This window comes from Cavia porcellus, unplaced genomic scaffold (genome assembly GCF_034190915.1).
Source record: "Cavia porcellus strain 051 isolate PalLab524CR breed Dunkin Hartley unplaced genomic scaffold, mCavPor4.1 scaffold_49, whole genome shotgun sequence".
NCBI classification, from domain to species: domain Eukaryota; kingdom Metazoa; phylum Chordata; class Mammalia; order Rodentia; family Caviidae; genus Cavia; species Cavia porcellus.
In genome coordinates this window covers 231,568-242,430 of record NW_026947532.1, presented here as the reverse complement: position 1 = coordinate 242,430, position 10,863 = coordinate 231,568, and the positions used below count along the sequence as shown (strand labels likewise).

At 56.6% G+C, this 10,863-nt stretch overlaps 1 protein-coding gene across 2 annotated transcripts; it reads left to right on the top strand.

Annotated features, from left to right (window-relative positions):
• Positions 1-1,066: 1,066 nt before the first annotated feature.
• Uap1l1 (UDP-N-acetylglucosamine pyrophosphorylase 1 like 1) lies at positions 1,067-10,859 on the top strand. 2 transcript variants are annotated; one of them, XM_063244109.1, is made up of 10 exons: positions 1,067-1,423; positions 1,553-1,757; positions 1,854-2,029; positions 2,231-2,403; positions 2,751-2,944; positions 3,331-3,471; positions 3,857-4,042; positions 4,578-4,644; positions 5,004-5,133; positions 8,307-10,859. In XM_063244109.1, the coding sequence occupies exons 1-9, from the start codon at positions 1,135-1,137 to the stop codon at positions 5,094-5,096; spliced, it is 1,524 nt and encodes a 507-aa protein (XP_063100179.1). In that variant the 5' UTR covers positions 1,067-1,134; the 3' UTR covers positions 5,097-5,133; positions 8,307-10,859. The 2 variants fall into 2 exon arrangements, with proteins under 2 accessions (XP_063100179.1, XP_003473148.1); XM_003473100.5 differs by lacking the exon at positions 8,307-10,859 and having other exon boundaries at positions 1,068-1,423; positions 5,004-6,780.
• Positions 10,860-10,863: the final 4 nt, after the last annotated feature.

Here is a 10,863-nt window from a genome sequence, read left to right as displayed (position 1 = left end):
AAAAGAAAAAAAAGACAAAAAAAAAAAAAAAGGAGACAGGGTCTCCCTGTGCAGTTCAGGCTGGCCTTGAGCTCACTTTGTAGCCTAGACTGGTCTCGAACTCTGCCTCAGCCTCCCAAGTGCTGGGATTACAGGCGGGAGCCACCACGCCGGGCTTTTTGGTCTTTTTGAGATAGGTCCCAAGGCTGGCCTTGACCTCTCTTTGTAGCCCTGGCTGACCTCAAACTTGAAGTGATCCTCTGCCTCAGCCTTCCAAATGTTGAGGTTGCATGTATGTGCTACCACACCCAGCTTACCATGTGGTATTTTTTTCTTTTCTTTTTTTTTATCGGTACCTGTGATCGAACTCACGACCACCTGCTTGCAAGGCAGGTGGTTATGCCACTGAGCTAAATCCCCAGCCCACCATGTGGATTTTAAACAGATGTTTGCATGTTATTTTCAGATTTAACAAAACTAGTTGCTAAAGGAAAGTTTGTCCCCAAACAGCCAAAGCTATGGTTTCATAGTTTTCACAGGTGACTTTATAGAAAGCAGTGTGTTGTGAAATCTGGTAGATAGTTAAGATACCGGCCCACCTCGCCCATAGCCGGCCTCAGATCTGGCCTCCCTCAATCCCCAGACAGCCCGGGCGGTCTGGGGCCCACTTGGTGAACTCATGCCCAAACCCTGGCAAGGACCGACCCTCGTGACTGCGGAAGGGCAAGATGGGCAGAGGGCTGGGCAAACCTTATGCAGGTCCAGACCGAGGCTCAAAACCCCAGCGGGGTGTCCAGCTCCCGGACCTCCACACTCTCCCCTCCGGCTGTCCAATGTTTTGTTCCCTCTGCGCTAACCTGAGGACCCCCAGCTCCTGGGGGCGGGATGCTTAAGGGGCTGGGGACCCAACCAGGGGTGGGACAGAGGCGGGGCGTCCTGGGACCGGCCAGGGCTGTCCCAGGGGCGGGGATAGAGGGGACTCAGCCGGAGGAGACGTAGCCCGAAGCCGGATGGGGACGGGGCGGGGCGGGGCCAGACTGGACCGGCCGGGTAGAGGGGGGGTGGGCTAGGCCAGCCCTCTGGATCTCGTGACGCTAGTCGATCAGACTGCGCGTGCGGGTCACGAGTGCCAGCTGAGCGCGTGGCGACAGCGACATGGCCTCCGAGGCGGATGTGCGCGCCAGGCTGCAGCGCGCGGGCCAGAGCCACCTGCTGCGTTTCTGGGCCGAGCTGGACCCCGGGCCGCGCGCCGCGCTGTTGGCTGAGTTGGCCCTTCTGGATCCCGACACGCTACGCGAGCACTGCGCCTCTGCAGCAGAGGCCTGCGCGCGCGCTCCAGGCCCCACACCCGGCCTGGCTGAGCGCCTGCGGCCTCTGTCCTCCAAGAGCGTAGGCAGTGTGTGCCGCGACGACCCCGAGACGCGGCGGCGCTGGGAGGAGGAAGGTGGGCGGCGCGGTGGCCTGGTTGCGGGAGGGGCCCTGGGTTGGCTGGCCTACTGCTCCCGGAGAAAGCTGCTCGTCCTGCACCCATGCGTCCCCTCACGGTGGCCACTCCACTCCCCGCCCCGCCCAGGTTTTCGTCAGATCGCCCTGAACAAGGTGGCTGTGCTGCTGCTGGCCGGCGGGCAGGGCACTCGCCTGGGGGTCACCTACCCCAAGGGCATGTACCAAGTGGGGCTGCCCAGCGGGAAGACTCTGTATCAGCTGCAGGCCGAGCGGATTCGACGTGTGGAGCAGCTGGCTGGCGAGCGCCACGGGACCCGCTGCACGGTGCCCTGGTGTGTCCTTCTGCCCACCAGACCCCACTTAGTACTTCCCAGACTGTGCCTTCGCCAGGCCCCTGAAGGAGGCTCACCAATGTCCCTCCCTGCCAGGTACATCATGACCAGCGAGTTTACACTGGGGCCCACGGCCAAGTTCTTCAACGAGCATGGCTTCTTTCACCTGGACCCTGCCAATGTGGTCCTGTTCGAGCAACGCATGCTACCCGCCGTGACCTTCGACGGCAAAGCCATCCTGGAGCGAAAAGACAAGGTTGCCATGGCCCCAGGTAGGCCACCGCGAGACGGGGTACCTAACCAGGAGCTCAGAGTGCGCAGGAGTCAGGATGTCTGAGTCCCAGGCTAGATGTGAGCTGGTCACCTGCCCTCTCTCTCTGGTATAACCATCAGGCTGTCTGGACAGTGAGGGTCAAAACAGGCCTTTACAGGCTTTGCTCTGCGGCAAGGCCCATCTCTGTGTTGCTCTGCAGATGGCAACGGGGGCCTGTACCGCGCCCTGGCGGACTACCAGGTCCTGGAGGACATGGAGCGCCGAGGGGTGGAGTTTGTGCACGTGTACTGTGTGGACAACATCTTAGTGCGGCTGGCTGACCCAGTCTTCATCGGCTTTTGCGTGCTGCGGGGCGCAGACTGTGGTGCCAAGGTGAGTGTGGAGCCCCGCCCGCAAGACTTGAGACCACGCCCATGACGAACCCCCCCCCTCGGTTGTAGACCCCAGAGAATCCCATCCCTATAGATCAAGCTCAATGGAAGCCCTGTCTAGCAGCAGAGCCAGCCCCACCTTCTGTAGGCCTCGCCTGCCTTTCTCAAACCGGGCTCCTTCCTCGGTCCCGCCCCCGTACGTGGTGGGCTCCATCACTACTGTGCCTCTTCCCTTAGGTCACGCCCACATGGAGCCCCGCCCCTGTCTTGCCTGGTCCCTGTCCCCACAAGTCCTGTCCCCTGTCCTGCACTACCAGCCTGACACTCAACTCTCCCTGGTGGGCGCAGGTGGTGAAAAAAGCCTACCCAGAGGAGCCTGTGGGCGTGGTGTGCCAGGTGGACGGTGTCCCCCAAGTGGTGGAGTACAGCGAGATCAGCCCTGAGACTGCAGGGCTGCTTGGGGCTGACGGGGGCCTGCTCTACAGCGCGGGTAACATCTGCAACCACTTCTTCACCCGAGGCTTCCTGCAGAGGGTCACCAGGTGTGACAACAGAGGGCTTCGAGATGTCAGCCAGGGCCGCCTGCGCTGGCCAAGGGCTGGCCATAGCAGCTGGAAGACAGTGGGCCGAGATAGGGCTGAGGTGGAAAGTGGTGGACAGGTTAGGAGAAATGACCAGCGGAGGCCCTGGAGATGTGATGTGGTCACACCCTGCTGGCATCTGCCTTTCATGACCTGGCCCTGAGCCCACTGGCCCGGCTCCATCCCTGGGTTTGCCGGTTTCCACACAACCGGCAGGGCATAGCTGACAGCATGTGGTTCTCAGTACTGGGGGTGCAGGAGGAGACCTGTGTCCCATGGTGTCCACCTGCCAGCCTGCCCTGCCTGGCCTCTGCTCCTTGCCTGAACCTTCTTCTCCTCTGCTCCAGGGACTTTGAGCCATTGCTGAAGCCACATGTGGCCGTGAAGAAGGTCCCATACATAGACGAGGAGGGAAATCTGGTAAAGCCGCTAAAACCGAATGGGATAAAGATGGAGAAGTTTGTGTTTGATGTGTTCCAGTTTGCTAAGTTAGTGGTAGAAGTCACTTATTTTTTTCCTTCTTCCTTCACTCTGTCCTGGTGGTGGGGGCTGAGCCCCAGCCTGGTAGTGCTGAATCGGGCTGGGAGGGCACTCTTGTTTCCAGAGGAAGTGGAATCTGCTGGTGGGAGCATGGGCAGCTGAGGCCACAGAAGGATGCTAGGGTCCCCTCCACCGCCCTTCCCCCAGGGCTTAGCACCTGCGGCTCTCCCTCAGCCTGGCTCTCAACTGGTGGGCAGGGAAGGGAGAGCCTGAGGCTACCATGGCTGCTGAGTACCTGTGGGCCCCTCCTGGACCTGTGAACCTGGCTGGCCTGGCCTGCCCAATACTAGGCCACCCCTTGGGACACGCAGTGAGCCGCCCTTCTCCTGCCAGGAATTTTGTTGCCTTTGAAGTGTCTCGGGAGGAAGAGTTTTCCCCACTGAAGAATGCTGACACTGCAGCCAGAGACAACCCTTCCACGGCCAGGCGGGCCCTGCTCAGGCAGCACCACCAATGGGCGCTGCAAGCTGGGGCCCGCTTTTTGGATGCACGTGGGGACCAGCTTCCTGAGCATCATGGGTGAGTGGGCCCAGGTGTGTCCTGTAGAAAGGCTGTCAGTACCCAGCCCTGGGGTGGTGGTCAGGACCCCTGCCATGCTGCCCCTGTGCACCACACCAAACACAGGTGGACATGAGTCTGGTCAGCCCCAGCTGCACCGGGACCTCAGTTCAGTTCAGCTCTGCCTCTCAGCCTGATCCCTCAAGTTCTGCTCGGAGCTGGGGGCTGGCGCCAAAGCCCCAAACTTAGTCATAAACTTTGAAACTGAGGCTTGGCTAGCCGTGATCCTCAGTAAGAAGCAGGGTTGCTTGGCTTGGGGCTAGAAGGAAACAGACATGCGCCTTCTGTCTCCTGTGTTCCCTGGGGTGACTGTTGGGCCTGGCTGTCTGGGCTTTGCACTGGGTGCCCTACACTCGTAGCCCAGACCAGATCCTACCATGGACAGGACATGGCCCAGGAGAAGAGCTCACAGAGAAGGGGCCAGAAGGGTGGTTGTGGGTGTACTGGGGTGGCTCAGTCCCCAAGAACCAATTGCTGACCAGCACATTTTCCACAGCTTGCCCCAGGATGGAGATCCTCCAGCCATTTGCGAGATTTCACCCTTAGTGTCTTACTCAGGAGAGGTGAGAGTCACCTGTCCCAGGGCTCTGGGGTTTTCTGAGGGTCTGGCTTCCATGCACGAGGGAAAGGCTTGGGAGAGGTGGATGCTGGGGTAGACAAAGCACAACCCTGCCTCAGTTTACCAGTGGGGGTAATGGTCCCTTAGAATTACAGAGGACCTTCAAGGATGCAGGTGGAACGAGGTATCCTGAGGGGGTGGCAGGACACTCCATGCCTGAGGCCAGGCGCAGAACAGGCAGGTTTTGCCTGAATCTTGTGGGGACGGACATCTGCCCTCCATTGACTGTGCCTCCAGGCAGAGCTGTGATCCTGCCCCGGGGTTGCTGTGGGATCCCAGCTGTGCCATCTTGCCTGTTCCCAGGGTTTGGAGGCCTATCTGCAAGGCCGAGAGCTCCGGTCCCCATTCATCCTGGACAAGGACCAGGCCAGGGTGCTAAGGTCACAGGAGGCCTGACCTGCTCCGAGACTGCCAGCAGCATTTGGGGCCTCAGGTGGGCACAGAGCCCTGGCTCTGGCGCTGGTGCATGTCTCTAGCATGCAAACTCAGATCGGAACGGCCAGCGCACTCCACAAGGGTAGACTTCCTGTCACTCACAGACATACATGCATCGGCCAGTCTGGTGTGGGCCCTTTGGCTACATTTCTGACTTTGGGACTCAGTGGGAGGTGAAGGGTTCAGAGAGTGGGAGTGTGGGAGAGGAGCTTTGTTGGGGGGAGCCAGCCCGGGGTCTCAGGGCCTGGTGTCCTCTGCAGAGGACAAGAAGGGGCACAGCAGCCGGTCATGGTGGCTCATGTCTATAATCCCAGCACTTGGGAGACGGAGGCAGGAGGATCCTTGTGAGTTCGAGACCAGCCTGGGCTACAAAGTGAGCTCAAGGCCAGCCTAAACTGCATAGTGAGACCCTGTCTCAAAAAGACAAAAAAAAAAAAAAAAAAAAAAGAAGGGGCAGAACCCTGGCAGCCCAGGTGCAAATCTCTGGTCACCTTGCCCAAGGCAATTAAGACCGGCCCCTCCCTCCTGGGCAGCTGGACCAGCAACTGGGGACAGGCTGATGGTCTCACTTTGCTGGCCCAGCTGAGCCCATGGGCGTTGCTCCACTTTGCCCATACACGCAGCCAGCTGGTAGGAGCCAGGCCTGCCTTTCCACTTGTTTCTCGCAAGGACTTGGTCTCAGCAGTTAGCAGGCAGTTAGACTGCTGAATTCCAGGGCTGTCCCCAAGAACCCAATACTGGGGCCTCCTGGTTACTCTGGACAGGGACAAACTCCTTGGCCGCCTAACTACAGCTTTTGGCAAATCTTGGTGCTCCAGATCCTCCTGAGCTTCCTGTGCTGGGCAAATAGCCTCGGTATTTGGAGCCCTGGCCCTGGGTCTACACCTGGACCAGGCTCTGTCTCCTCCTCTGCTGTGGTCACTTTGAGGGTCCACACCTCTAGTTCCCTTGCATTCCCAGCAAGAAGGCACCAGACTGCCCTCTCCACTTATATAAGGTCAGCTATGAATGTTACGTTGTGCCACCTGCCCCAAGCCACAGCCCAAACGGGGTACCACTTTACCCATGAGGAGAGGGTGTCGGTGGATTAATCCTGTGGCCTGGAGTCCATGAGCTCAGACGGGCAGAAAAGCAGTGTCAGGCCCACACTAGCCACTGGAGCCCATCCCCTGTGCTGTGCCAGGCCTCTGGCTGCAAACTCAGAGGAAGCCGTGTGCCTTGGCACCCTTCTCTTAGTAGACCCCAAGCCCACAGTGGGCCTGTGCAGGGGTCCTTCTCAATGTGCTCCCAGCCATGACTGAGCACTCGCTTGAGCTTTGCTTGTGTGCAGGGGAGCAAATGCCTAAAACATGATGTCTTCACACAGCTGCAGAGCGTACTAGGCAGGCCCAGGCCTCCGCACTTACCCATTATCTTTCATGATCAAGCTCAGGCCTGTGACAGACCTCTGGGTCTGCACACCCAGCACTGCAGTGGCCATGCCTGGCTGTCTCCCACCCCCCGCAGGGCTCTCCCTCGGGGCTCCCCACACCAATACCCCACCATCCCTAACCCCAGTCCCTCCTCCACAAGGACTTCAAGATCATTGCCCATCTCCACTCCCACAGATGGGACATCCTGGAATAAACAGCGGAGCCCTGATACACCTCCCTGGTAGGCGCCCTTGCTGACAAACCAACGGGTGGCGGGGGCCAGGACTAACCTGGCAGGCTAGGAAGGCCCTCATGCTCGTCTCCAGCTCTCAATAGTGGTCAGGAACTGCGAGGCTTCCTGAGCGCGCACCCTCGGGTGCTACTGTCTCGTGGGGTCGCTGCAGAGCTGTGCGTGCAAGGAGCCAAGGACACTTCATGGGACCGGAAGGAAAGGGAAAGGGGAGGAAGCGGGGCGGGAGGGCTGCACAGATTCTGTTTCTGCCCCGTGGGGCAGGCGCAGGGCGAGCCTGCGAACGCCCGCTGTGGGGTCTTGGGATGGGCGCGGCTGCCGACTCCAGAGCACATACGGCCCGGCCCCACGGGGACACAGGCCTCGGGACTGGAAGTCCTCATCCACGCCGGCTCCCCAGACACCGCCCAGGATCCGCACCACCTGAGCAGGCGCAGACGGCGCAAGCTGAGGGCGTGCGCGCATGTGCACAGCCGTTTGTTTTGTTTTTTTGATGTGCTGAGTATTATGTCCTAGACCTAGGGTCCTTAGCCTTTTAAAAGCCTTACTTTTAGGGCTGGGGATGTAGCTCAGTGGCATAAGTGCCTGCTTGGCAAGCATAAGGTCATGAGTTTGATCCCTGGTACCAAAAAAAAATGCTTTATTTTTACTTAACTGCCTAGGGCAGACCGAAACTTTCAATCCTCCTGCTTCGGTCTTCCGAGTGTTAGGGCAAAAAGAAAAAGCAGCAGCGGTAGGAGCTCAACAAGACAAAAATTGGACTGGGCATATATATAGTTCAGCAGCACAAGCACCTGCCTGCCAAGTGCAAGATCCTGAGTTTGATTCCCAATACCAAAAAAAAAAAAAAAAAAAAAGGTTTCTGAACAAACCTGAAAGGCACCATCCTAGCACTAGAGACCAGACCGCCTCACTTGCAGGGGCCATGGGGTCTTGCAGGGTCGTGAACATAAAAATGGGCTGCGGAAGGAAAAAATTATGATGGGACTGGGTGGTCAGTGCAAAGGCACTGTGCCTCTGGTCATACAAGGAGGTACCCCACTGCATCAGCTGCGGGGCTGAGCAGTGAGGTCCGTTCCAGGGTGTAACAGCTCACTCCGCTCGCTCATCGTGAGGCTGCGGCCCAGGATAGGGTGTCGGAGGTCAGATTCCTTCACTAGGGATCACAAGTCTGAGCCACCATGACCATCTCCTTGACCTCTGGAGGGTTGTGTGGCAGTGGCTCTTGTGCTGGACCCCTTTCCTGGAAACCCTTCCATGCTGTCAAAATCACTGATAGGTCCCTGTAGCCCAAACTACTTGGGAGGATGAGGCAGGAATATGAATCCTGCCTGGCCAACTTAGTGCTTCAATGAGATCCTGTATCAAAAAGAAAGGAAGAAAGAAAGTGGACAGGGCTAGAAGTCAGCAGAGCCCTGGGACCCATCCTCAGCTCTGCAGAGAAGTACAGGTTTTTTGAAAATACTAATTCTGAGACCATAGGGCTGAGCGATTTGCTATACATGACAGCTCTGACGGAAGCTACCACACCAGTTGCGGTGTTCCTCAGCCCGAGTTGCTCTCTGCCTTCCGTCCCATCCTGACTGAAAAGACACACATCAGGAAGCTGACTGGTCAACAACTTTTCTCTAGACTTATGGAACCCAGGTATTTGGTGACAACTGTGATAGCTCGGACCTGGGAATAAAACCCAAGGAAGCAAGAAAATTAAAATTTAGGGAGCAAAGGTTTTTTTTTAGGCCAGGTCTGGCAATGCAATCCTCGGGAGCCAAGTTGGAGACTGTGCACCTGACAGCTAAAAGGCAGGGCTTTTACCTTGTAAAAACCACAAACAGCTGCTGGTCTCACAATGCAAGGAGGGGGGTGGGGGTGTGGCGCACTACAGACCAGGAACTTGGTGATTACATTGGGAAGAGCAAAGTTCAGATAAGGGTTGGGCTAACAAGCAAATCTCCCTGCATACAAGCAAGTTTAGATTGGGCAAACATCTTTTTTTCCTCAGCAGAGAACAGAGAAGTCTAGCAGTAATTAACAACCTCTGTTAGCTTATTTTAGCGCCACATCTGTTATTTGTAGAGGGCAACAATGGTTAACATATCAATTAGGTAAGATTTTACAATTTTTACAGAGGATAGCATTTCTTAAAGAACAGCACATTTTATTACAGATAGCCAGATGAGGGGTAGGGGTGGGTGTTACAGGAAACTGAAACCTAAGGCTTTTACAGCTTTCTCAGGAAATAGAAACTTAACCTAGAAAGATAGGAAGGGAGGGAGGGGGCCAAGCGGCGCATACAGAACAGGAATGAGGCACAATGGTTAGAAATAGGCTATAACAATAATGTCCACATGTAGGCCAAGGTCGTCCTAATTACATTCTTGTAAGGTAGAGTCCCGTTTAACACGGGGGAAATCATGTGTTTGGTTGGCATGGGGGCCACCTAGGAGATCTGTGATGACTGTAAGGAAGTCCTCACATCTAGAGGGCCAGAGGCGGATCTGGAGCTGGGATGTGTGGCTCCCATGCACTCTCCTTTGTGCTTTTCCTTTCTTGTCAAAGCCCTTGGGTACAGTGACAAACTCTTGAATTCCCAGTGAAGGGTGGCTGAGGCGTGAGGGTCAAACTGAAAGCCAGCCTGGAAAAAACCCTGTGTCAAAAATAAGAAGGGCTGAGCATGTGGTTGGTGGTAGAGCACTTGATTAACACTGCATGAGGCCCAGGGTGTCACCTGTGGTGGCCACCTCCCTGCATTGAGCCCTTTGTGTCCTCAGAGTTCTCCAGGGTGGAGCTTTGAGGATGACAGCCTTGCTATTTCCTGAGGTCCTGCTCATGAATGAAACCTGATTTCTTCCCACCAGCTGTCTTCCTGGCTCTCTAGGCCCAGTGTTGTTGTCCTGAAGGACAGTGAGATTGGCACAGCACTGTCCTGCAGAAAGTGTGGACTCTTCAGTGGCAGGGACAGCAAACACCCCAAGTCTGCCAGTTGTAAAAGTCCCACCTGTTGTGCTGCGCCCAGGGTCCCTTAGCAGGAGTGACACACCCTGTTTGGCAACCCGTCAGGGGTTCATAGTCCTCTCGGTTGATGGCTTAGACAGTGCCATTGGGGAGACACACAGTTGGGTCAGCCCAGAGCCACATCCCAGGGATTGCAGGATTCTTTCTATGAACCCTGGACAGCTGTATGGAAGTCTGTGGCCTGGCTGGAGGGCAGCACTCTGGCCCTGCAGGAACTGGGGCAGGAAGACTGAGAGCTCACATTCTGCCAGACCTGGGTCAAAATTTTAAGAAGGCTGTGCTGGGGCTCAGTGGTAGAGAACTTGCCAGGCATGCACAAGGCTCTGAGTTAGATCCCTGGTTCTGCCAAGGAAAAAGATGAGACTTTAGAAGCAGGCCTTGCTGAGGGCATGCAGACCCACAGCATGTTGGGGTGTGGCACTGTGGGAGGTCACTGCAAAAACTGTGCCCTGGTGCTGGGAAAGCCGAGAGTGGATTGTGGATGCTGTGCTGCAAACCCACCTCTGTATCTGCAGAAAGGACATGAGGGTGGGGACTTGCACAGGTGTATGTGCACCTGTGTTCCCAGCAGTACGTTCCTTAAGAGCCAGTGAGTGGCAGCAGCCCGGTGTCGGCTGTGTTTGCACTACCCTGGGGTGACCTTAGGCCTCCTGCCAGGCATGGTTGCCACACAGAGGGGTGGGAGTTGTGTGGCTCAGCTTTCACCACACCCCTAGAACAGGCAAGATCTTGAGGCTGCCTGAATGATGGCCTGGGTGGGGGATGGTCCCTGTTCTGTGGGAACAAGTTCTCTTTGGGAGCGATGAGATAGTTTGGGGCACGTGGTGTGGGTAGCACACATATTGTGAATGTGTGCAGTGCCTCAGTGTGGTTAAATGGTAAGTTTTTTTTGTTGCTTTGTTTTGAGACAGGGTTTTGTAAGGGCCGGGGATTTAGCTCAGTGACATAAGCACCTGCCTGGCAAGTGTGAGGTCGTGAGTTCAATTCCCAGCACCAAAAAAAAAAAAAAAAAGAGAGAGAGTTTCGTTATGCAGTTCAGGCTGGCTTGGAC

Coding starts and splice junctions, on each gene's coding strand:
- Uap1l1 (XM_063244109.1), top strand. CDS start 1,135: ATGGCCTCCGAGGCGGATGTGCGCGCCAGGCTGCAGCGCGCGGGCCAG. Junction 1,424..1,552: donor GCGGCGCTGGGAGGAGGAAG/GTGGGCGGCGCG, acceptor CGCCCCGCCCAG/GTTTTCGTCAGATCGCCCTG. Junction 1,758..1,853: donor ACCCGCTGCACGGTGCCCTG/GTGTGTCCTTCT, acceptor CCTCCCTGCCAG/GTACATCATGACCAGCGAGT.